This window comes from Aegilops tauschii, chromosome 2 (assembly GCF_002575655.3).
Source record: "Aegilops tauschii subsp. strangulata cultivar AL8/78 chromosome 2, Aet v6.0, whole genome shotgun sequence".
Taxonomy (NCBI): domain Eukaryota; kingdom Viridiplantae; phylum Streptophyta; class Magnoliopsida; order Poales; family Poaceae; genus Aegilops; species Aegilops tauschii.
The window spans coordinates 11,300,596-11,327,678 of NC_053036.3; the positions used below are offsets into that span (position 1 = coordinate 11,300,596).

The 27,083-nt window shown below is 49.0% G+C and overlaps 1 protein-coding gene across 1 annotated transcript; it reads left to right on the forward strand.

Moving 5' to 3' along the window:
- The first annotated feature begins 23,060 nt into the window (after window positions 1-23,060).
- Window positions 23,061-25,166, forward strand: LOC109776316 (uncharacterized). The gene has a single exon (XM_073506716.1). The coding sequence runs from the start codon at window positions 23,061-23,063 to the stop codon at window positions 25,164-25,166; it is 2,106 nt and encodes a 701-aa protein (XP_073362817.1).
- The last annotated feature ends 1,917 nt before the right edge of the window (window positions 25,167-27,083 follow it).

Here is a 27,083-nt window from a genome sequence, read left to right on the forward strand (position 1 = left end):
GGTTCAACACTAATCCCGAAAGTGTTGGGAGCGTGCGATGATGATCATATCAATCTTGGAACCACTTCGAACACACATCGTCACTTCACCCTTAACTAGTCTCTGTTCATTCTGCAACTCCTGTTTCGAGTTACTACTCTTTAGCAACTGAACCAGTATCAAATACCGAGGGGTTGCTACGAACACTAGTAAAATACACATCAATAATCTGTATATCAAATATACCTTTGTTCACTTTTGCCATCCTTCTTATCCACCAAATACTTGGGGCAGTTCCGCTTCCAGTGACCAGTCTCTTTGCAGTAGAAGCACTTAGTCTCAGGCTTAGGTCCAGACTTGGGCTTCTTCACTTGAGCAGCAACTTGCTTGTCGTTCTTCTTGAAGTTCCCCTTCTATCCCTTTGCCCTTTTCTTGAAACTAGTGGTCTTGTTAACCATCCACACTTGATGCTCTTTCTTGATTTCTACCTTCGTCGATTTCAGCATCACGAAGAGCTCAGGAACTACTTTCGTCATCCCTTGCGTACTATAGTTCATCACGAAGTTCTACTAACTTGGTGATGGTGACTAGAGAATTCTGTCAATCACTATTTTATCTGGAAGATTAACTCCCACTTGATTCAAGCGATTGTAGTACCCAGACAATCTGAGCACATGCTCACTGCTTGAGCTATTCTCCTCCATCTTTTAGCTATAGAACTTGTTGGAGACTTCATATCTCTCAACTCGGGTATTTGCTTGAAATATTAACTTCAACTCCTCGAACATCTCATATGGTCCATGACGTTCAAAACGTCTTTGAAGTCCCGATTCTAAGCCGTTAAGCACGGTGCACTAAACTATCAAGTAGTCATCATATTGAGCTAGCCAAACGTTCATAACGTCTGTATCTGCTCCTGCAATAGGTCTGTCACCTAGCAGTGCATCAAGGACATAATTGTTCTGTGCAGCAATGAGGATAATCCTCAGATCACGGATCCAATCCGCATCTTTGCTACTAACATCTTTCAACATAATTTTTCTCTAGGAACATATCAAGAATAAACACAGGGAAGCAACAACGCGAGCTATTGATCTACAACATAATTTGCAAAATACTATCAAGACTAAGTTCATGATAAATTTGAGTTCAATTAATCATATTACTTAAGAACTCCCACTTAGATAGACATCCCTCTAATCCTCTAAGTGATCACGTGATCCATATCAACTAAACCATGTCCGATCATGATTCACGCTCGACCTTTCGGTCTCCGTGTTCCGAGGCCATATCTGTTATATGCTAGGCTCGTCAAGCTTAACCTGAGTATTCCGCGTGTGCAACTATTTTGCACCCGTTGTATTTGAACGTAAAGCCTATCACACCCGATCATCACGTGGTGTCTTAGCACGAAGAACTTTCACAACTGTGCATACTCAGGGAGAACACTTATACTTTGATAATTTAGTGAGGGATCATCTTATAATGCTACCGCCAATCAAAGCAAGATAAGATGCATAAAAGATAAACATCACATGCAATCAATATAAGTGATATGATATGGCCATCATCATCTTGTGCTTGTGATCTCCATCTCTGAAGCATCGTCATGATCACCATCGTCACCGGCGCGACACCTTGATCTCCATCGTAGTATCGTTGTCTTCTTGCCAACTATTGCTTCTACGACTATCGCTACCGCTTAGTGATAAAGTAAAGCAATTACAGAGCGATTGCATTGCATACAATAAAGCGACAACCATATGGCTCCTGCCAGTTGCCGATAACTCGGTTACAAAACATGATCATCTCATACAATAAAATTTAGCATCATGTCTTGACCATATCACATCACAACATGCCCTGCAAAAACAAGTTAGACGTCCTCTACTTTGTTGTTGCAAGTTTTACGTGGCTGCTATGGGCTGAGCAAGAACCGTTCTTACCTACGCATCAAAACCACAACGATAGTTTGTCAAGTTGGTGCTGTTTTAACCTTCGCAAGGACCGGGCGTAGCCACACTCAGTTCAACTAAAGTTGGAGAAACTGACACCCGCTAGTCCCCTGTGTGCATAGCACGGCGGTAAAACCAGTCTCGCGTAAGCGTACGCGTAATGTCGGTCTGGGCCGCTTCATCCAACAATACCGCCGAACCAAAGTGTGACATGCTGGTAAGCAGTATGACTTATATCGCCCACAACTCCGCATAAAACCTGGCTCGGATGCCACTGTTGCGGAACGTAGTAAGTTCGAAAAATTTCCTACGCACACGCAAGATCATGGTGATGCATAGCAACGAGAGGGGAGAGTGTTGTCTACGTACCCTCGTAGACCGAAAGCGGAAGCGTTAGCACAACGCGGTTGATGTAGTCGTACGTCTTCACGATCCGACTGATCAAGTACCGAACGCACGGCACCTCCGAGTTCAGCACACGTTCAACCCGATGATGTCCCTCGAACTCCGATCCAGCCGAGTGTTCAGGGAGAGTTTCGTTAGCACGACGGCGTGGTGACGATGATGATGTTCTACCGACGCAGGGCTTCGCCTAAAAGCCGCTACAGTATTATCGAGGTGGACTATGGTGGAGGGGGGCACCGCACACGGCTAAAAGATCAAACGATCAATTGTTGTGTCTATGGGGTGCCCCCCTGCCCCCGTATATAAAGGAGCAAGGGGGGAGGCGGCCGGCCAAGGAGGAGGGTGCGCCAAGGGGGGAGTCCTACTCCCACCAGGAGTAGGACGGAGTAGGACTCCTCCTTTCCTTGTTGGAGTAGGAGAGAAGGAAAGAGGGGGAGAGGGAGAAGGAAAAGGGGGCTGCACCCCTTGTCGAATTCGGACCAGATGGGGGGTGCGCCTCCTTCCTTTTGGCCTCTCTCCTCTATTCCCGTATGGCCCAATAAGGCCCAATACTTCTACCCGGCGAATTCCCGTAACTCTCTGGTACTCCGATAAATACCCGAATCACTCGGAACATTTCCGAAGTCCGAATATAGTCGTCCAATATATCGATCTTTACGTCTCGGCCATTTCGAGACTCCTCGTCATGTCCCCGATCTCATCCGGGACTCCGAACTACCTTTGGTACATCAAAACACATAAACTCATAATATAACCATCATCGAACTTTAAGCGTGCGGACCCTACGGGTTCGAGAACTATGTAGACATGACCGAGACATGTCTCCGGTCAATAACCAATAGCGGAACCTGGATGCTCATATTGGCTCCCACATATTCTACGAAGATCTTTATCAGTCAAACCGCATAACAACATACATTGTTCCCTTTGTCATCGGTATGTTACTTGCCCGAGATTCGATCGTCGGTATCTCAATACCTAGTTCAATCTCGTTACCGGCAAGTCTCTTTACTCATTCTGTAATACATCATCCCGCAACTAACTCATTAGTTGCAATGCTTGCAAGGCTTAAGTGATGTGCATTACCGAATGGGCCCAGAGATACCTCTCCGACAATCGGAGTGACAAATCCTAATCTTGAATACGCCAACCCAACAAGTACCTTCGGAGACACCTGTAGAGCACCTTTATAATCACCCAGTTACGTTGTGACGTTTGGTAGCACACAAAGTTTTCCTCCGGTAAACGGGAGTTGAATAATCTCATAGTCATAGGAACATGTATAAGTCATGAAGAAAGGAATAGCAGAATACTAAACGATCGTCTGCTAAGCTAACGGAATGGGCCAAGTCAATCACATCATACTCCTAATGTTATGATCCCGTTATTCAAATGACAACTCATGTCTATGGCTAGGAAACATAACCATCTTTGATCAACAAGCTAGTCAAGTAGAGGCATACTAGTGACACTCTGTTTGTCTATGTATTCACACATGTATCATGTTTCCGGTTAATACAATTCTAGCATGAATAATAAACATTTATCATGATATAAGGAAATAAATAATAACTTTATTATTGCCTCTAGGGCATATTTCCTTCAGCCATCGGGATGAAACTTGTGCGTGAACACCCACTTCCCGGTAATGATGTTGGCGTTCCGAGGACGGGGAACAAGCTGCCAAGTTGCATTGCGATGTAGAGCCTCAAATTCCTCCTTCATCGCTGCGTACCAAAGCAGGTCATGAAGAGCCATACGAGCGCAGGTCGAAGAGGCGACAGGGGCACCGTAGAGGCCGGACAAGCATACTCATCAGCGGAGTAGCGGAGACTCGGCCGATGAACGCCCATGCGTGCACGAGTGATAGGACCGGCTGGTGGTGGTGCAGTAGCCGGAGAAGCAGCAGGTGCCGGGGGCGCACCAGGCACTGGCGGGCTGGGCGACTGCCCCGACGATGCTGGTGAAGAGGCCGGCGAGGCCGGCGAGCCTGGCGAGGTGGGCATGGAGCCCGACGTGGTCGGCGAGTGGGCAGACGAGCCTGGCAAGGCTGGCAGGGAGCCCGGCGTGACCGGCGAGGCCGGCGGGCCAGCGAAGAACCCGGCGTGGCCGGCATGGCCGGCGAGGCCGGAGAGCCCGGCGAGGCCGGCGAAGACTCGGACAAAGCCAGCAAAGGGGCTGTCGAGGCCAACGGTGCAGGCATCAAAGGGAAAGATCCCAGTGCAGCACGTCGGCGGGTAGAGTCGGGCAAGGCGTGATCCTCTCCAGCGGGTGGCGCCTCCAATTGTTCCTGTGCAAAAGGAAAAGAGCACTCGTCGAAATAAACATGCCTAGAGGTGATGACACGGTGAGACACCAGATCATAACATCGGTAGCCTTTAGTGTTAGCGGAGTAACGGAGGAAGACACAAGGCAAGGAACGAGGGGCAAGTTTATGAGGAGCGGTGGCTGCGACACTAGGATAACAGAGGCATCCAAAAATGCGAAGACCATCGTAGGATGGAGGAGACCCAAAGAGAAGATGATGCGGGGTGTAGTTCCAACGGACTCGACACGGACGAAGGTTAACAAGGAGGGTGGCGGTGGCAAGGGCATCCGGCCAAAACCGGGGTGGCATGTAGGCGTGAAACAGAATAGTGCGGACGCAGTCATTAAGAGTGCGAACAATGCGTTCTGCCCGACCGTTTTGCTGGGAGGTGTATGGACAGGTTAACCGAAAGATGGTGCCGTGGTTGGAGAGAAGTGTACGGATGGTGATGTTATCAAATTCCTTCCCATTGTCAGTTTGGAGAGCATGGATGGGACGACCGAACTGTGTAGACACGTAGGAGTAAAAGGCGAGGAGAGTCGCAGGAACGTCAGATTTCCGAGGAAGCGGAAAGGTCCACACAAAATGAGAGTAGTGATCGAGAATAACAAGATAGTATAGAAAACCAGAGTTACTCGTGATAGGTGACGTACACACATCGCTATGAATTAATTCAAAGGGATAAGAAGCAACTGTCGAAGAAGAACTAAACGGGAGTCTAACATGTTTGCCCATGCGGCATGCTTGACAAGAATGAGCATCCGCTTTATTACATGAAAAATAAAAATCCTTGACTATTTGACGAAGTGCGGTGGAGCTAGGATGACCAAGACGGGCGTGCCAAAGATCAATGCCGGCAGAAAGAGCGAGAGGTCCAGTGCGTGATGATGATGAAGGCTGGACGGGGTACATGTCGCCGGGACTGTCACATCGGTGAAGAACCATCCGGGTGCGAGCGTCCTTAACAGAGAAACCAACTTCGTCAAATTCGATAGCTACAAAATTATCACGGGAAAGATTACGAATAGAGACTAAGTTCTGAATAAGTTGAGGAGACACAAGCACATTATTAAGAGCCAAGGGCCTAGACGTAGAAGGAAAAGGAGTAGAGCCAACGTGAGTAATGGGAAGACCAGCACCGTTACCAACGATGATACCAGAAGAGGTGTGAACGAGAGATGCGGAGGAGAGGTTACCCGGGTAGGCTGCCATATGAGATGATGCACCGGTGTCCATGAACCAGTTGCCACGGCCGGTGTAGGTACCGGGCTGATGGGTGTACTGCAGCGCCGAGAGCAGAGCCGTGTCGTAGGAGACCGGCAGTGTGGGGTAGCCAGTAAACCCCGTCACCCCCCCCCCCCCCCCCACTAGGGTTTGGCGCACCATAGCCAAACGGTGCGGGTAGGGTGGGGGCGGTGGTGTCGGAGCGCCGAGCTGGGGGGCCGCGTAGAAGGCATGGTGCGCCGTTGGACGAGGCCCGAGAAGTCCTGGAAGTGGAGCGCGGGGGACCGGCATTGTATAGGCGTGTACAACCCCAGTCCAGGGATTGTGACCGGTGCCCCATGGTGGCGAGGAAAGTTGCTGTTGCTGGCCACCACCACGCTGCTATCCACCACCGTTGTTGGAGCGGTTGTCACGGCCACGGCAACCGTGTAACACCCTGAGAATCATGCTACAGTAACCCCCTGTGATTAAGCTAAGCATGTTGCTAAACAGGGCTAGATCACATTTGAACCACACCCTTGTCAAACTCCTAGTTCAAACTTCAAATATAATTAAAGTGGAAAATAAAAGTTTTCAAAAATTCAAACAAAAATGTTCAGTGGGTTCTAAATAATACACTGGTAATTATGGTGGAGAAAACACATTTTTATAAAATGTCTAAATACTTTTAAATGAAATAAAACAGAAAAGGAAATAAACAAATAAGAGAAAACAGAAAACAAAACAGAAAAGGAAAGCAAAGGGAAAAGGGCCCGCTCCCCCCCCCCACTGGACCCGCGGCCCAACCCCCCCCCCCGGCCCAAGCTGGGCCGCCACCCGCAGCCACGCCCCGGCCCAGCCCACCTCCCCCCCCGCGTCCCCTTCCTGTTCCCCCGACCGGGTCGGAACAGGGGAGCGTCGCCGCCGAACCCCCTCGCCGGCGGTGAACCCCGCGAGAGGATAAGGGCGCCAGCGGCCCCCGCTCCCTCGGGCCTCTCTCCCACTCACCCCGCTCACTCCCTCGGCCTCTGCGCCTCTCCCCCGGATCCGCGCCGCTCCCCTCTTCCCCACGCCCGACGCACTCGCCGCCGTTCCCGTCGTTCACGCGGCCACCGTGCCCCACTCGCCACCTCGCCGTGCCGTACGACGTCGCCGCCCTCGACTACATCCCCTCCGCCTCTCCGCCGAAGCTCGGAGCCACTGCATCGGCCTCCCCGAGCTCGCCTTCATCTTCGGACGCCGGCGACCCCCTTCTTCCCCGGCGACGACCTGCTGCTCCTAAGCACCCACGGGCCTTTCTTGCGCCGCGCGGTGAGCTCCTCTACCTCCTCCCCCTCTCCGCTAGCTCGCTCGCGCTCCGTAGCTGCTTCCCCGCGCGCGCCCGAACGCCACGCCGCGGAGCTCGCCGCCGGCGTGTCTCCGGTGACCAAATGGTCACGGGCTCAAGCCCACAGCGCTCCCCACCGCACGTAGAAGCTCCCCAGCCCCTCCGCTTTTTCGATAGCCCGCCGTAGCCATGTCCCCGTCGAGCACCCGTGCGCGCCGCCGCCTCCGCCGCTCGCCGGCGCCGATTCCGGCCGAGTCCGGCGAAACCCCGGCCACCCCTGGATGCGGCGCTGCGAGCTCTTTCGAATGGGCCTAGCCCCGTTCCTCCCCGAGCCCCGTAGCGTGAATCCGGCCAACTCCGGCGAGGGACCGCCGCGGTTTTGGTCGCCGGAGTTGCGCCGGCGCCGGCCGCCGACGTGGCACACCTGGGGCTACCCCTGGGTCACTGCTAGTGGCCCCCACGGGCCCAGTTGACTGGGTTGACCCAGTCAACTGCTGACTGGGCAGGCCCAGTCACTGACATGCGGGCCCCACCGCAAAAATTAAAAAAAAAAGAAAAGAAAAAGAAAATGTTTTATAAATAAAAATAATTAGTTTAATTAATCTCTCACTGACAGGTGGGCCCAGTAGTTAATTAACTAAAAATTAATTAGTTTAATCCTCTGTTAACCCACTGTCTATGACAGGTGGGTCCCCCTTGTCAGTTTGACCAGTCAACCCGGACGGTGGACCGCTGACGTCACTCCTACGTCATGCTGACGTCATATCCCTTTTTCTGTTAATTAAATAATTCCAGAAATTCAAATAAACTTTGAAAATTCATATCTTTTAAACCGTAACTCGGATGAAAATGTTTTCTATATGAAAGTTGCTCAGAACGACGAGACGAATCCGACTACGCAGTCCGTTCATCCACCGCACCTCCCTAACCTATCGAACTAGCAACTTTCCCCCTCCGATCCGTCTGTCCAAAAACGCGAAACATCGGACATACCTCCCGGATGTTCCCCCCCTTCACCGGTACCACCTACTGTCGCGTTAGGGCACCCCTAGCACCGCTCATTGTCATGTCACGCATCGTCATGCTTATGTTTGCATTGTATTTACTGTTTCTTCCCCCTCTTCTCTCCGGTAGACTACGAGACCGACACTGCTGCTGCCCAGTTCGACTACGGAGTCGACGACCCCTCCTACTTGCCAGAGCAATCAGGCAAGCCCCCCCTTTGATCACCAGATATCGCCTACTCTAATCTCTACTGCTTGCATTAGAGTAGTGTAGCATGTTACTGCTTTTCGATATCCTATTCTGATGCATAGCCTATCCTTGCTACTACTGTTGATACCTTTACCTGCAATCCTACATGCTTAGTCTAGGATGCTAGATTTCTATCAGTGGCCCTACATTCTTGTCCGTCTGCTGTGCTATACTATCGGGCCGTGATCACCTGGGCGGTGATCACGGGCATATACTTATATACTATATACATGACACATGTGATGACTAAAGTCGGGTCGGCTCGTAGGAGTACCCGCAAGTGGATCTTTGTGGCGGAGCGACAGGGCAGGTTGAGACCGCCTAGGTGAGAGGTGGGCCTGGCCCTGGTCGGCGTTCGCGGATACTTAACACGCTTAACGAGATCTTGGTATTTGATCTGAGTCTGGCCATTTGGTCTATACGCACTAACCATCTACGTGGGAGTAGTTATGGGTATCCCGACGTCGTGGTATCAGCCGAAGCTCTTTTGACGTCAGCGACTGAGTGGCGCGCGCCGTGTTGGACCGCTTTGACGTAACCGCCGTGATCGTGTGGGTTGCTAGGTCTGCTCGCGGCCGCGTTCGCAACGTGCAGGTGTGCATAGGGCGATGGGCCCAGACCCCTGCGCGCATAGGTTTAGACCGGCGTGCTGGCCTCTCTGTTGAGCCTAGGTGGGGCTGCGACGTGTTGATCTTACGAGGCCGGGCATGACCCAGAAAAGTGTGTCCGGCCAAATGGGATCGAGCGTGTTGGGTTATGTGGTGCACCCCTGCAGGGAAGTTTATCTATTCGGATAGCCGTGTCCCTCGGTAAAAGGACGACCCGGAGTTGTACCTTGAGCTTATGACAACTAGAACTGGATACTGAATAAAATACACCCTTCCAAGTGCCAGATACATCCCGGTGATCGCTCTCTAACAGGGCGACGAGGAGGGGATTGCCGGGTAGGATTATGCTATGCGATGCTACTTGGAGGACTTCAATCTACTCTCTTCTACATGCTGCAAGATGGAGATGTCCAGAAGCGTAGTCTTAGACAGGACTAGCTATTCCCCTCTTATTCTGGCATTCTGCAGTTCAGTCCACTGATATGCCCCTTTACACATATACCCATGCATATGTAGTGTAGTTCCTTGCTTGCGAGTACTTTGGATGAGTACTCACGGTTGCTTTTCTCCCTCTTTCCCCTTTCTATACCGGATTGTCGCAACCAGATGCTCGAGTTCAGGAGCCAGACGCCACCGTCGACGACGACACCTACGACACTGGAGGTGCCTACTACTACGTGCAGGCCGCTGACGACGACCAGGAGTAGTTAGGAGGTCCCAGGCAGGAGGCCTTGCCTTTTCGATCGTTGCTACTTTGTGCTAGCCTTCTTAAGGCAACTTGTTTAACTAATATCTGTACTCAAATATTGTTGCTTCCGCTGACTCGTCTATGATCGAGCACTTGTATTCGAGCCCTCGAGGCCCCTGGCTTGTATTATAATGCTTGCATGACTTATTTATGTTGTAGAGTTGTGTTGTGATATCTTCCTGTGAGTCCCTGATCGTGATCGTACACATTTGCGTGCATGATTAGTGTACGGTCAAATCGGGGGCGTCACAAACCGCCACGGCCACGCCGGTCGCCCTGGTTCTGCTGCTGTTGTGGGGGCGAGGGAACCGGCGCCGGAGGCCAAGGCGGAAGGGCGCCGTAGGGGGCGCCGTAGCCACCTGCGCCAGCGGGTGCTGGAGGCACCGGCGTCGAGGCTGCGGAGGCAGGGGGGTGCCGTGGCCCCGGCGGGAGATGCTGATGTAGACCCGCCGTGGGAATAGCTGGCGGCAAAGGTAGCCACGTCCTTAACTATACAAGGAAGGAGAACGGCTTGTGGTACAAGAAATATACATGCAATAAACATATCTCAACACCCACAATCCAGTACCATCTGAATTTCAGCGGACCATACGATTCACTCCATTTCAGAAGCAAATGTACTTGGAATTTCCTATGATCTGCTGCTTCTCGTTATAATTTTGTTAGTCTTTGTGTTTAGATCAACAGGCTCTCTGCCCTGTTCCGTCTTCACTGAAATGAAACAAGTCGTCATAGCAGCTTAAACCTAATTAAATCTTGGCTGAGCATAGAAGAGCAGTGTCAGTCTGGCATACATCAAAAACTGCTGCAGCATATCTTGGTAGCCGCAGCTCATGACAGTAAGACACTTGAACCACCATAGGAGAAAACAGGGGCTTGACATCAAGGAGTTCACGTTGATGGTGCGTCGGGGCTCCAGGTGTTCCCGGCCAACTCCAACTTAGTTCTTCAGCAGCTGTAAGCGCTGGGACTGCAGTTGCTTTTCTCTCTATCAACAGCAAGCAAGCATTGTTCCATGGACACGTCCACCTCTCAGGGCATAAAGCCAGACCATCTCTTCAGCGGACGCCGCAGCCGTGTTAGTCCTGGTATTAGTCGATTCCGATAGCAGCCTCAGGAAAAGAGGTTAATCTTGGAACAATGGAGAGTCCAACTGAAGAAGCAAGCAGTTTGCTGAACAGTGGCAGGTCGTGAAACACCGTTGTCTGTCAAAACTGCAAAGAGGAGAAAAATCTGAATAGTTTGTGCTTCATGACGGGCGGCTATCAAGCAGCACGTAACTTCACTCAATCATCACTCCGGTCTCCGGGTTTGCAAAGTCATCGCAGGGTCACTTTCGTGCTTAGAAATGTTTGCCAGGCAGGAAAGGGATGCACACTGCCGGTGGAAGGTTGAGTAGCAACTGCAAAAAAGGAAGGGCGTTAAGGGGTTGAAAGTTCAGAACAGTTAAGTCTTGGTTGCACACCAGCTCCTCGTGTTTCTCGTCACCATCGTTCACGCCACTCTCGCTGTGACTGCGGGAGGGAAGAGAGAACAGACAAAGAAGGCACCAGAAGGGGACACAGTCACCGACCTAGGTGCCGACCCATCAGAGACGTGGCTGATGATGGAGCAGCGGAGAAAATGACGGAAGCACAAGACTTCAAATTCAGTCCTAATCGTCCGCTTCACTCCCGCTACGACTGAGGGGGAATGTTAGAAGTATAAATGTGATTAGCTAGAGATAAGGAGAAAGAGATAGACTTAGTTTAATATCTTGCCTTGTACTCAAGCCTCTTCTACGTTGTACTTTACATATACCCCTACAAGGGTCAGATCAATACAACACATAATTCTAGGGTTTCATATTTTTCCACACCGGTTTCTGTATTTTCGCAACTGAATTTCAGAGCCTAGCTGCAGGATTCATACAATAGCACAGAGAAAATATATAAATTTGGGACTGATTTTACTGAGATTGATTTGATTACATAGCAAAGCTCAGGCCCAACCATCACAAAGGGCGGCCAGGATGTAAACGAATACAAGGATAGATGCCCAGTGCTGCTTCCAAACCATGGCTTTAGTGCAACAAAGCTATTTTTGGAAGGTTAATGTTTAGAAAGCCGTTAGCCGTCAGATGTAGGATCCACGTTCGCGGTGAGACTGCCTCACGACACAAAACAGCAAGTAGTCACCTAGTCGGCGCTGTAACAAAGAGAGCTGCAGCTTTCATTCTTCGGAGTTAACTGTTGATTTCAGGTTCAGATCCTGACAAAAGCTCTGCACTTGCCACGGCTGCTACTCAAGTTTGTAGTGCCATCCACCTCCTCGTAAAGCAGGTATCGCATTATCTGGAAATAAAGCATGGGTTGATTGGATAGAACCTTAAATATTACACACATACTATTGTTGGTTGGTCCTTGCATGGTCTCAATAATAGCAAATGCTCGTGGCAATCATGATTTTGGTATTTGAATCTGAACTGGTTTCAGTTTATGTATTTTCACACAAAAAAGTACTCATTCCGGGAAGCTTACCCGGGATCTTGCTGTGTATGTAGCACTTCCTTTAATCTAATTGAAACTTGGAAATGCAAATATGGTCTCTAGTGTGCAAGTTTAACTCAGCACATTGGAAGTATCAGCCTAGCAACTTGTCAATGCATTTTCGTGGCATCCATCCAGGCAGGCATGCACATGTGCACCTTTTTTTGTGATATTCTTTCGAGAGAAAAAACAAACAAAGGAAAGCCCTGCACTAGGCATACCTGCTACACTCCACTTTGTAGTGCCATCCACCTCGTACGGCATGCATTTTATGATCTAGAATTGAAGTATTAGCTGATTGGATAGGACCTTAAAGATTAGACTTAGAGTATTGTTGGTTGGTACTTGCATCGCATGGTCTCAATAACAACAAATGTTTATGACAAGCTTAAGGCCTAATGACAATCATGATTACTAGCCGCCCCAGAGTGGATAATTATATTTCCACGCATACGTAGTGTTGGCTGGGCCCTTCTGTTGGAAGCAGAAATGGCCAACAGGAACTGGATTGAGCAAAAAAAAAAAAAAAACTGGAGAAGGGAAGGTTCTTCATTGAGAATTAATTTCTGATGACAGATTCCTAATTTTTATTGGTTTTTGCTGGTGTGAATTCTGAGTATTTGGTGGTGAAACTCTGAAACTAGAGGTACAAAATTCTAGAGATACTATAATACACTGCAGTGGTTTTTCTTTGGAGGGAAATCGGAAAGGTTTTTGCAGATGAGATTATATTTCCCATGAGACATAGATTCCGATGCAAACCAAGATATGCTCTTGCCATAATTCTTAACCAAGTGCTGTTGGAGCTATCTTCGCTACTGAGTAGGTAGATATGTAGCAATATAGTGAGTGGCTGGTGCATGTCTTAATTAATTAAGCCACTGTGACATTACTTTTAATTAAGTATGGTTGGAGGCTCAAAAGTAGTTGTTTTCTTCCATGCGCATTGCTTGCTTCTTCTTCTTTTTTGTAATAAAGAAAAAAGGGTACGTACTGTTCCCCTTTCGAATTCTGGTATTTAAGTTCCAGCCAAGCACTGCCCTAAGTGCCGCCATCTCTCTATGCTGCTACTTCCTGCTTGGACTTCGGTAGAGCAACTCTGGTGCTGCTGTTACAGGTTTTTCCACTGTCACATTTCACTGCACTTGTTTTTTTTGGAAATGGAGGTATACCCCGGCCTCTGCATCATGATGATGCATGCGGCCCTTTTATTAAAAATCCAGAAAGTATCATCATAAATGTCTTACAGCTCGCAAACGGAGCAAAACAGAGCACAAAAACTGAAAAATACAAGTGGACAAAGACAACCGATACGGTAATAATAAGGACAAGCTCCCTAGACTTCTATCCTGTTACGTGAACGGCATCCGAACCGGTTGAATATAACCCGAGCCACCATCTCCCATTGGTTGCACCCAGTAACCAAAGGCTCCCTAGAGTCCATAGGAGTGAGTAAGGACCACGTACGGATCCAAGCTGTAGCTCTGAAGATAACCTGCGAAAAAGTTAAGTTGTGTTGTCTGTTAAAAATCATATCGTTTCTGCAGTTCCATATAGCCCATAGTAATGCACATATTCCAATCCGAATACGAGCTGCCGTGATCTGTTCAACCCCAGCTGACCATGTCCCAAACAAAGACGCAATATCTACTGGAGGATTGATATTAAAAGCTATATGAATCGTTCTCCAAAGTAACTTGGCAAGTGGGCATTCAATGAATAAATGTTGTATTGTCTCATCCTGAGCACAAAAACAACACCGCGAGTTACCTACCCATCGCCTCTTAAGTAAGTTGTCCTTTGTGAGTATGACTTGCTTGTGGACAAACCACATAAAAATTTTAATCCGCAAAGGAACCTTAACCTTCCATATATGAAGTGACCGTGAGATGGGGCCAGAATTAATCAGATCCGTATAAAAGGATTTCACCGTAAATATCCCATTTTTAGTTAACTTCCATTGTGTTGAGTCCGGCATGTCGGAGAGTCGAACTTCAGTCAATCTCCGAACCAAGTGCATCCAGGCTGTCCATCTCTCACCTACTAACGTACGTCTGAACTGGATGTTCAAGGGAATAGTTTGAAGGACGATACCTACGTAATCTTCCTTACGTTGCACAATATTGTAAAGGGTAGGATATTGTAAGGCCAGAGGTGTCTCTCCTAACCACGTATCCTCCCAAAATCTTGTTGACATCCCGTTGCCAACCAAGAATTTGACCCAACGAAAGAACATATCCTTCGTTCTCATAAGTCCCTTCCAGAACGGCGAATCAGTCGGTCTGATGGTAGCCTGGGCTAGCGTTTTCGAGTGCAAATACTTATTGTGCAGTATTTGAGACCACATGCCCTCCGGCTCTGTCTCTAACCTGTACAACCATTTGCTCATAAGGCATTTATTCTTAATCTCCAAGTTCTCAATACCGAGACCCCCTTGGTCTTTAGGTCGACAAAGGATATCCCATCGCGCGAGACGGTATTTCCTCTTGGCCTCATCAGACTACCAAAAGAAACGAGATCTAAAGAAATCAAGTCGCTTTCGGACCCCTTTCGGAATTTCGAAGAACGAAAGTAAAAACATTGGCATGCTGGTCAGTACTGAGTTAATCAAAACTAGTCGACCTCCATATGACATCAGCTTGCCCTTCCAGCAGCTGAGTTTTTTTTCAATTCGTTCTTCGATACATTTCCATTCTTTATTGGATAGTTTACGGTGATGAATCGGAATACCCAAGTAACTGAATGGTAAAGCACCTAGTTCGCATCCAAACAATTGTCTGTAAGTATGTTCCTCGTCTTTGGCCTTCCCAGAACAGAACACCTCGCTCTTATGAAAATTGATTTTTAAGCCAGACAATTGTTCGAATAGACATAAGATAAGTTTCATGTTACGTGCCTTAGCCATGTCATGTTCCATGAAAAGAATAGTGTCATCAGCATATTGTAGAATGGACACCCCTCCATCAACCAGATGAGGAACTAGGCCCTCTACATGGCCATGTTGCTTGGCCCTGCCAGTAATGACGGCCAACATATCTGCCACAATATTGAACAGAAGAGGTGACATGGAATCCCCTTGTCTCAACCCCTTATGCGTCTGGAAGTAGTGACCGATGCCATCGTTCACCTTAATTCCGACACTACCTTTCTGGACTTGAGTATCCACCTGGTGCTCCAGGTTTCACTAAAACCCTTCATGCGCATTGCCTGCTGAAGAAAAGGCCATTTTACTTTATCATAAGCCTTCTCGAAATCCACTTTTAAGATAACCCCATCTAGTTTCTTCGAGTGAATCTCATGAAGTGTTTCATGTAAGACAACCACTCCTTCGAGTATGTGTCGTCCAGGCATGAAAGCTATCTGACTAGGTTGAACCACTGAGTGAGAAATTTGTGTCAATCTATTGGTTCCTACCTTTGTGAAAATTTTAAAACTCACATTCAGCAGGCAAATGGGTCTGAATTGTTCTATCCGGACCACCTCATTCTTCTTGGGTAATAACGTTATCGTACCAAAGTTGAGATGAAACAACTCCAAATGGCCATCAAAAAAATCGTGAAACATAGGCATAAGATCATCTTTAATGATATGCCAACATTTCTTATAGAATTCAGCTGGAAACCCATCTGGTCCCGGTGCTTTATTCGGCTTCATTTGAGTTATGGCCAGGTGAACTTCTTTTTCAGTAAACGGTGCAGAGAGAACATCGTTCTCCGCTACCTGTAACTGAGGTATATCATCAATCACAGACTCATCAAGCCACCGTGGAAGTATTCGGAGGTCCAAAAAGGCTTTTATAATAGTTGGAAATATACGCTTTCAGATTTTCATGCCCCACTATTGTCCCCTCGTCCTGTTCAAGCTGAATGATCTTCTTCTTCCTATGTTTACCATTTGCAACCATATGGAAGAACTGTGTGTTGTTCCCCCTTGGACAACCTTAAGCGTTTTCGCACGCAACGCCCACTTGAGTTCCTCCTCTCTCAGGAGAGGACGTAGGCCTTGCTCCGCCTCAGACTTAGTTCGATGCTCATTAACAGAAAGAAGAGTGGTTTCAGCCTTTACATCTAGTGCCTCAATGAGTTGAGTTAGACGTTCTTTTTTCTGCTTATAGATCCCACTCTCATTCCTGGCCCATCCTCTCAGAAATTGTCGGAGGTGTCTAATCTTATTCTGCCATCTCTCGACATGTGTCCTTCCCGTAACCGCCTTAGCCCATTCGCGTGCAATCATCTCCATAAATCCTTCTCGCTCAAACCAGCTTTGCTCGAAGGAGAAGGTATTTTTGTTTGCAACATGCGTAGCCTCTCCCGAATCTAAAAAGAGTGGTGTATGATCCGAGATCGCTCTCTGCATCGCGTGAACCGACACCAACGGATATTTTTGTTCCCACTCCACACTAGCAAGTACCCTATCCAGCTTTTCATAAGTCGGAACAGGTAACGAATTGGCCCATGTAAACTGTCTACCGGTGAGCTCAATTTCTCTCAAATTGAGGCTCTCGATAATCATGTTAAACATCATAGACCAACGTCCATCGAAATTGTCATTATTCTTTTCTTCTAGTCTCCGAATGATATTAAAATCCCCCCCCGACTAGTAGTGGCAGATTTTCATCTCCACAAATCCGCACTAAATCGGCAAGAAAATCAGGTTTAAATTCAGGTTGCGCTGCCCCATATACCGCAACTAGCGACCATCGGAACCCATCCAATTTTGATCTCACCCTGAATTTAACCGAAAAGTCTCCCTGCACCACATTAAGCACCTCTAATGTCTCACACCGTACTCCTAGTAAAATCCCGCCGGATCTTCCTCTAGGAGGTAGAATGTGCCAGTCAAAATCGATACCACTGGAGAGGGTTTGAAGGAATTGGGATGTGAAATTATCTCTTCCAGTTTCCAAAAGTGCAACGAAATCTAAGTGATGCTCTAATGTTGTCTCTACTAAGAACCTTTGTTTAGCCAAGTCTGCTAGACCTCTGCTATTCCAAAAGAGTCCTTTCATAAGTCATCATGAAATTTTTTCTTAAGTTTAACTCTAGCACTTCTACGTACTGCCGAAGTAGGATAGGTTTTCCTCTTCCAGGGTCGTTTGGGCTTCTCCTCAATACCCTGCGGGACGATAATATTATCTATGACAGACACTGCCTCATCTATCAACAGAGGCTCTACCGTATCTGTGTTCTCAACATCCTCCTCATCCTCAGCCTCGACACTAGGCAACAGATTATTACATATATTTGCAAGATCATTAATTCCTAAATTATTCATGTCATTGTCATTCATAGGTTGGATAGAGGCAAGATTACGAATGATCTCAGAAGCCCTCTCCGCTTCCAAGTCTAAAAGATCATTAACGGATTTGATGACCTCGGTTTCATTTGATCCCAAAGAAATGCCTAAGTCTTTTGCCTTATCAACTATTTCATTCTCAGAGAAGTGTAAAATGGAACAACTTTTATCAAAGGACGTACCTGCAGTAGTCTCGGCATGACGAAGCATGGCGGCCCTCTTGGCACGCGCTAGCTGCAGGTCGTCCGCATCCGGCTGTCCCTGGATCCGGTTGCTGACACGCCTGCCAGCCGTCACCGGATCCGCAATCCCACCAAAAGCGATGAGCTCCTCCGTGGTCCTCTCGCGAGGGGGGCGGTCAGGACTCCCATGCCCCTCCCTTATCGTCGGTGAAGGAGGGTAGGGCGTGGTGGAGTGAACCTCCGCTGCAAGTGGCAAGGGGGAGGAGGATCGTGGAGACGCCTGCTCACTGATCCCGTCCCCCTTATCACCCACGGAAACCGTCGTCCCTCGGCCACCCTGCTCGGTGCAATACTGCGGAGGGGTTACGACACGGGACTCCTTCCCGCATCTCACCCCCGGCTCGCCACTGTGGATGGTGCGGTCCTGTGGAGGGGTTACAGCACGGGGCTCCTTCCCGCACCTCACCCCCAACTCGACCGAAGACGACGATGTGGGAAGAACGCTATAGACCTCCTGTACAGACGCCCCTCCCGCGGCCAACCCATCAGGGTCGACCCGCGCCCCGAGTGTAGACTCCGCAGTCGTCACATCGCCGACTAGACTCGGCACTGGTGGCAGCTCAAGCTCTGTCGGGTCGTCTGCCTCGACCCTGGTGCTCCATAACCGGCTAGGAGCAGACCCCGGTGCAAATGAACCAAAGCGAAGCGTGTTCATCGGAGTAGTGGACGGGGGCGCCTCTTTGGTAGAGCTGGCTACCTTATCTGGCTGTGTATCAGGCCCCTTATCCGACTCTGGCAGTGTATCATGGGCCCCCTTCTCCTGGTTCCCGGGTGCGCCGCCACCCTCAGTCGTATCCATGTCTTGTGTCCCATCCCCATCCTCGGAAACTGCAGTATCCTCGATCTCAAGCTCTAAGACATAAGTGACTCCAGCATGTGTCCATCTGACCACATCTGGTATATGCTCAACACTCACAACACTGACCAACAGCCTCGCAGCATTTTGTGGACGAGTGAATGGCATGTCAACCTTTTCTGTCTTACCAATCAGACCACCCAAACTCCAAGCAATTAGAAAATGTTTAACATATTTAGGTGGCACGCCATAAAAACGAACCCACACCTTCTCCAAAGGTGTACCCTCAGGTTCCTCCTGCTTCCACTCGTCGAAAGCGATAACAATGTTTGTGCTCGTAACTCTGCATAAACCCCACTTAAGAAAATGCATCTGATCCTCTTTAGTGGGAAAGTCAACCTTATAAGACTGACCTTCTAACTGCTCCAGATGCCACTGATAATTACCCGGCACTAACTCACGTAACTGTCTGGCGATCTGAGCCTCGGTCAACTGTCCATTAGTGACTCTGATAACTACCGGGAAGGAACTCTCAACCATCTGTGGTAGAGGATCCACCTCCGGTGTCTCAAAAAACATCAACTCCTTACAGCAGACCCCAAAAATGTTAATGCCAGGCTTAGGACCGGAAAGGAGAGGGCATTCCCCGGTCACATGCTGGGAGTGGAGGCAATAATCACAAAGCTCATTCGTACACTCTGCCACGAAATGACCCGGTTCACCACATCTATACCAAGGCAGCTTTTTCTTCTTAATTGCCCACTTTAAAAGTTTCTCTCCCTTAGATTTGTTCGTCCCTTTGTCAATCTTACCGGCACCGGATGCTACCGGAACGGTGACCGCTGCCAGCGCCTTGACTGCATCCACCGCAGCCGCGAGCAACGAGGATGAAGCGGCTGCCGTATCAGCTGTGTGGTCGAGCTCCGGTCCCGTAGATGAGTCTGCAACGTGTGGTGGAGGTGGAGGCTGTCGTGGTGGAGGTGGACGCCTGCCCCTCCCGCCCCGCCGATAGCCTCCCCGGTAACGGTCATTGGGACCGGATACGCCCTCAACAAAGTCACCGGGTGGACCCTGAAAATGTCCCGGACCGTCCCCATTGTGCCAGTTGGAACCGCGGCCGCCACCGGATGATGATCCACGGTGCAGCCCCGGACCATATGCTTCATACCCGTCGTCTCCCCACTGTCCATAACGGTTGTACCTCGGACCGTCTCTATTGTATCCAGCCCGCCCTTGACCGTCCCATCCATTGGTAGCACCGCGACCCCTGCCAAGGGCCGGCACCTTTGCTACTGGCTGCTGTACCGTTTCCTCAGTCTGACTTGCGATAGCCCGGGGATGCGTTAGAGATCCTCGCGCGGGTGGTTGAGCACCACGGCTGGCAGCTGCTCCGGTGTGCTGCGCCTGCGGGATGAGCCCCCCACGTCCAGCAGCACCGCCATTATTGGCGATGGGAACGGCACGGCCGCCCCCGGCAACTCCCGCAGCAGCGACGGGCGGAGTGCCACGCCCAGCACCAGCGGCAGCAGCGACACCAACGACGGGTGGCGGCCCTCGCTTGCTGGGCGGTGGCCCGCGTCCAACCATGCGGCCGGTGCAAGAGATCCTCCGCGTGCGACCCTCGCCCAGCGTAGGGAATCCTTGATCGATAACCCTAGACGCAGCAACGATAGGCGGCGGCGACGATACATGCACGCATGTACGTGCTGGATCGGGCAAGGCTTGGACTCCTAGCTGGGCCTCACCCGAGGCTAGAGAGCCCACGACCGTTTCCGCATCCAACACAGTCTCAGGACCCAATAGCGAATTCAAACGGGCCCATCTGGCAGTTCGAATCTTGCTCATCGACCTCGCCACCGGCGACCGATGCGGCGGTGACAATCGACTCTTCTTTCCTTTCTTCTTCTTTCGAGTAACAAGAGTCCAAGAATCTGGCAAAAAGTCTGACAAAGTGACGGGTTCGCGGAATACCTTAGGAATTGGACCGATCCAGTGCTTCATTTTCGGCTTGACATTTTGAAATTTCGAATGACGATGATCTGGTGCCCCTATGAGCGCCGGCATCTCCGTCGGTTCCGTACCCTGTGGACACACCTCAGTACGTGAGAAGCTGTGATCTTCCCCTTGATCTTCATCGTCGCTGTCAATAAGAGCCCAAAATCGCCCTCCCGGTTTTCCCTGAAGCATCGTTTCCGTCATATCAATCAGCTCCGGTCTCTTCGAACGAAGATCCACCTACACACATTCATCAACCAGCACGTCAAATCCATCAATCTTGAAACGACGCCCTACCTCGATCGAGTCGCCGTCCTGCAAGTAGTCGCCGGCAACGACGTCATTCTCCAAATCGAAGAGAGCCAGCCAACGCGAATGAGGAGTAAAACGAACGCGGCCTTCAATCCAATTCCCAGGATCCGTCTCGGCGCAGAAGTGAACACGCCATTGCGTGAATTTCCCCTGGCCCCGCCCGATCTCAAGCAGCGCCGTGGAGCCGTGGTCATCGCGCGATCCCGCCTCTGTCGCCTTTCTGCCCGACACCCCTGCCAAAGAGGCTCTTGGGTCGTGCGATCTGAGCGATCCACCCATCGGCTCCCCCTTCGAGGCATGAGACGGCGGTGGCGAAAGGCCTGCTACCAGCGGCGGCGGAGGGCCGGCCGCCAGCGACGGGAACGGGTCTGCCGCCTCAGGTGGCGGCGTTTCCGCCCCGTTCGCCTCCGTCATTCAGGCGACGTGAATCAAACTCATGCCTGCTTAATTGTTCGTTCCAAAAAGCAGGATTGTGTGGTCTATGTAGTTTGTTCTTTCTAGATGTTCGGTTGGGGATTTGTATCACTCATGAGATTAACATTCCATAATGTACCACCCCAAATATCATTCGAAGGTAAGTGTGATGTTCATGTATTGGTTTATATATGCATTTCGATATCGATTGTCTATGCCAGTTATTTTGGCCTGTCTAACGAGCATACATTTTAGTACTAGTAGTAAAAACACTGGTAAATTCATTAGTTCCCACCGATTTTCTTCACGTGTTCAGGGCCTCTCAACAGGAACCAATCCTCAATTCCCTGTTAGTTGCTCCTGCTCCAGGATTCACCCTCGTTGCCTTCTTGCCGTGGCTTGGACTGACCAGGCTGTTAACTACCTCCTAGGCCATCACATGCTCTGGGAGTATAGTATTGTTGGTTAATTGAATGCAGCTTGTACACTGCATGGTCTCAACAATAAAATAAAAAACACCTCATGAGAATTCGCAAGTAGGCACATGCTTGAGACTGTATTTATCCACCTAATTCGTCTTTTCCTTCCTAATTTAGTATTGACAAGCTAAACAAATGATTAGTTGGCTTGACAGACGCATCCAGCGCGCACGTTCACATGTGAATCCTCACTATTTTCAGTGTTCTTAATTTCTTGATTCTTTGGTACTCCTTGTTGCCTAGCTCTGCATTGGTCTTGACTTGGCACTTGACGCACTGTTTTGACCTTTTTTGTAAACTTTAGCGCGATCTGACCTCGATCTGAAATTTTTTCGTGATCTGACCCTTTTCCTACCGCCATCGTCCTTCGCGGTAGGGTAACACAGCCTACCGCCGAGGGCTATGGCGGTAGGATTTGATTGCACCGTCACGGTCGTTTGAGGTTGAAAATACCCTATCGCCATAGTCCTTGGCGGTAGGGGCTGGAATGTATATATTGGCTAGCGCGTGTAGGTTTACCAGGTTGGTGTTGGGTTCGAGCCTTCCTTAGGTCACTTTTTTTTGTGCAATAAACAATAAATAATTTGTACAAATAATATTAGGATATGAATTGTTGATAAAAATATAGTTTTACTTATCTGTAAATGTTTTATAAAATCCTCGCAAAGATATAAACGAATATGATGTGATAAAAAAATTGTCCAATTAATGTTAAGGCATGGATTATTTATATAAATATTTTTTTTGAAACTGCTCAATCCATCTTAAACTGCTCAACACTTTTGGAATCAGTCGGACTTCTAATTTGCAGTTTGTATATGTTCTTTTGAAACTTGTGTTCTGACATTGGAACCCAAGAAAGGATGAAATACGGCTCTATCACCATTTATTTATCCTCTTCAATATCCACAAATAATTTGCTTACCCAGTGGTTGTACTACTTCCTGCTATTTTTCTTAGTTAGTTTAAAGTTCGAAAGACCATTGCACACCATGATTTGTAACAGTGTTTGGATGATAATACTGAGAACGAACTTACATCGTATTTGATCTTACTGGAGAGGTAATCTTTTTATCACAAAATTTATAACATAGTAGCAACTAAACCATCGTCTGTGATCATTCAACTAGTAAAATTAAAGGTCAGATCTTTCTGATTATTGTGGGAATTTCTAGATAATTTCTATATTTTTAAGCGTGCAGGACGAGAGCAATGGTTGGAGGGCCTATAGACTTCTGGAATGCGTGGGCGGTTCAGAGCCTGGTGCTGACGAGCCTAACTCTGCAGGTTGCCCTCGTCCTGTTAGCGGGGATCCGGCGGCGTGGCACATCCTGGCGTACGTTCAGGTTCATACTCTGGCTGGCGTACCAGCTCGCCGACGCCACCGCGATATATGCTCTCGGCCACCTCTCATTCGACGGCGCCACACCCCGCGAGCATCGCCTGGTTGCGTTCTGGGCGCCATTTCTCTTGCTGCACCTTGGCGGCCCGGATAACATCACCGCCTACTCGCTCGAAGACAACATGTTGTGGCTGCGACACCTACTTAATCTCGGTTTGCAGGTGCTGGGAGCTTCCTACGTCCTCTACAAGCATTACATCGGCACTCAAGACATGCTCCTTCTCGCCGCCATCTTGATGTTCGTCGTCGGTGTTGTCAAATATGGCGAGAGGACGTGGGCGCTCAGGTGCGGCAACATGGACATCATCCGGGGCTCCCTCAAGAAGAAACCACCTCCCAGATGTGACCTTCTTTACCTTGAGTATGAGCTCCCACAAGGTGGATGCAAGGGTAGTGTCGATGAAGAAGAATTCCTCATGCGGCATGCTCATTCCCTGTTTCAGTTCTGCAAGCGCGCAATAGTTGAATCGTCAGAGGACAGGGACAAAAACAACCCTGAAATCAAAGTTCTTGAGCACCTCACACATGAACAGTTGTATGTGGTGATGGAGTTGGAGCTGTCACTGCTCTACGACATCCTGTACACAAAGGCAGGCGTGGTGCATACCTCATTTGGTTACTGTGTCTGTATCGCCTCACCAGCCGCTACTGCAGTAGCGCTGTTGTTCTTCCAGTTCAGTGGCAAAGATGGTAACAGCAGAGTCGATGTTGCTATCACCTACATCTTACTGGGTGGTGCATTACTCCTGGAGATAAGATCCCTGCTGAGTGCACTTGGGTCTAGTTGGACACTCCCCTTCCTGTGTGCCACAAGATGGAATTTTCTGAAACATGCATTTCTCTGCAGGGGGAGATGGGATCGGCTTCGCCGTTGGATAGTATCTCTTCACCGGCTCATAAAGGTCATGAGAGTTAGTGGGTGCTTGAGGCCGGCAAGGAGGTGGTCAGGTACTGTGGGGCAATATAACATGTTGCATTTGTGCAGCCGTCCCAGCAAAAGGAACAGTCCTCTGCCCGGTAGATTTGCCATGATGCTGGGACTGGAGGAGTGGTGGAACAGGGAGCATTACTCACAGACCGCCAAGATTTCAGAGGACCTGAAGAAGAATCTGAGGATCTACATTCATGAATTAGTCAGGAATGGCGAAGTGAGCACCCAAGGCATTGTCAGGAAAAAATGGGGTGAGTATGCAATCCAGTGGAAATGTAGGAAGCTGTACAAAAAGCTCACAGGCGACCTGCTAGGCGTTGAGTTCCAAGAGGGCATCATTATCTGGCACATCGCCACCGACCTCTACCTCCTCGACGACAAGCACACTGGGATTGAAACCATGGAAGGCCAAGCAATGTATGAGTCGGTGAGGGTGTTGTCCAACTACATGATGTTCCTCCTGGTGGAACGTCCCTACATGTTACCAGGCCTTGCTCAGAGCAGATTGTACCGGCGGACCTGTGAGAATCTAGTCAAAATATGGGGCCAAGAAGGCCAAACGCACCAAGCCCCCAGCTGGGGCGACATGTTCCGCCTTCGTGATGGCCCCAATTCCCGCTCTAGTCTCCAACGGAGAAAGAAGCTTGCCGACATGGTACAAGACAAGAAACCAAAAGCCGGCCCTGAAACCCCCCGTCTCAGTTACGCAATCGACGTAGCCAAAGAACTGGCCAGTAACGACAAGAACAGCTCATTGCAGGTGCTCCTCTTCGTGTGGATGGATTTCCTGGTCCACGCGGCAAACAGGTGCAGCAGGGAGTCCCACGCCAAGAAGCTTAGCAGTGGAGGTGAGTTCACAACCGTCCTCTGGCTTCTCATCGAGCACCTCCACCAACTAGTCGAGCCTAATCCACCGCCACCGTCAGCGGAGGACGGGGATGAAATTAAGGGCACCCAGCGCGCAGCCGTGGACAAGTACTTGTAAGAATGTAATGTGTCCCTGGACAAAAATAGGGTTTCCTCTTAATCAAATAGCTCACAGGCCATATATTATGTACTGTATAAGAGTGAGGACGTCCTGCACACGGCGACCCCTGATGCGTGCTATCGCGCCATTCATTTTAACTGTTGGGATCTGTACCTTTGTATTCTATTTTTTTTTTCAAAGAACCTCATACGAGGGCAGGGGGTTCCTGCATTTCAGTAAGAAGAATAGAGATGATCTAGTTTATAAGAAAAACCGGATCCAAAAAACCTAACATTGTCCGGTTAATTAGCAAAAACCGATTGAGCACCCAACAACAAACACAAAAAAAGAAAAAGAAAAGGACACTAGAGCTTGGGGGATAGGGACCAGGACACGCATGCAAGATCTCAATGAACGTTGTCTGAGCCAGACACAAGAGTGCCAAAGCCCAAAGTGATTAGTTTTTTTAGGGTGGGGGGTGGGGGGGAGGCTCCCCACCTGAATATATGTCAAAATGGCTATAAGGGAAAACGGATCGAAAACCTGAACAAGTTGACCCTGTTTATGAGGAAAACCGAGTCAAAAACCAAAAAAGAGAGGGTAAAACAAGAAGAGGAAAGAAAGAGGACGCCCAGACAAGGCACGCCTAGCTAGCAGACCAATGACATCACAATGAGAGGCGCAAGTAGACGAGGGGAGTCATCAAGGGATCACAATACCAACAGGAAAGTAGCCTATCGCACCGCACCGGCATGCTTACCGAACACCATGGCGCAACAGAGGAGCATCCACAACCAACGAGTGACAAGCATGAACCTTGAATGGGAGCTCCGCCATGAAAATTCGGGAACGATTAGCAAGTTGGGGAGGCATCTTGCGACATAATTGAGCAAAGATGAACCAAGACAATCATACCTCCATTTTGCATCATACTTTTATATTGATATTTATTGCATTATGGGCTATTATTACACATTACTTATGCTTATTCTCTCTTATTTTATAAGGTTTGCATGAAAAGGGAGAATGCCGGCAGCTGGAATTCTGGACTGGAAAAGGAGCAAATATTAGAGACCTATTTTGCACAACTCCAAAAGTCCTGAAACTTCACAGAGCATGTTTTTGAAATATATAAAAAATATTGGACGAAGAAAGTACCAGAGGGGGGCCACTAGCCAGCCACAAGGGTGGAGGGTGCGCCCTACCCCCTGGGCGCGCCCCCCGACCTTATGGGCCCCCTGGTGCCCATCTTTGGCTATATGGTGTGTTTCGACCTGGAAAAATCAGAAGGAAGCTTTCGGGACGAAGCGCCGCCGTCTCGAGGCGGAACCTGGGCAGATCCAATCTAGGGCTCCGGCGGAGCTGTTCTGCCGGGGAAACATCCCTCCGGGAGGGGGAAATAGTCGCCATCATCATCACCAACGATCCTCTCATCGAGAGGGGGTCAATCTCCATCAACATCTTCACCAGCACCATCTCTTCTCAAACCCTAGTTCATCTCTTGTATTCGATCTTGGTCCCAAAACCTCAGATTGGGACCTGTGTGTTGCTAGTAGTGTTGATTACTCCTTATAGTTGATACTAGTTGGTTTATTCGATGAAAAATTATATTTTCATATCCTTAATGATAATTAATACTCCTCTGATTTTGATTATGAATATGCTTTGTGAGTAGTCACATTTGTTCCCAAGGACATGGAGAGTCTTGTTATAAGTAACCATGTGAATTTGGTATTCGTTCGATATTTTGATGAGATGTATGTTGTCTTTCCTCTAGTGGTGTTCTGTGAACGTCGACTACATGACACTTCATCATTATTTGGCCCTAGGGGAAGGCATTGGGAAGTAATAAGTAGATGATAGGTTGCTAGAGTGACAGAAGTTTAAACACTAGTTTATGCGTTGCTTCATAAGGGATTGATTTGGATCCGTATG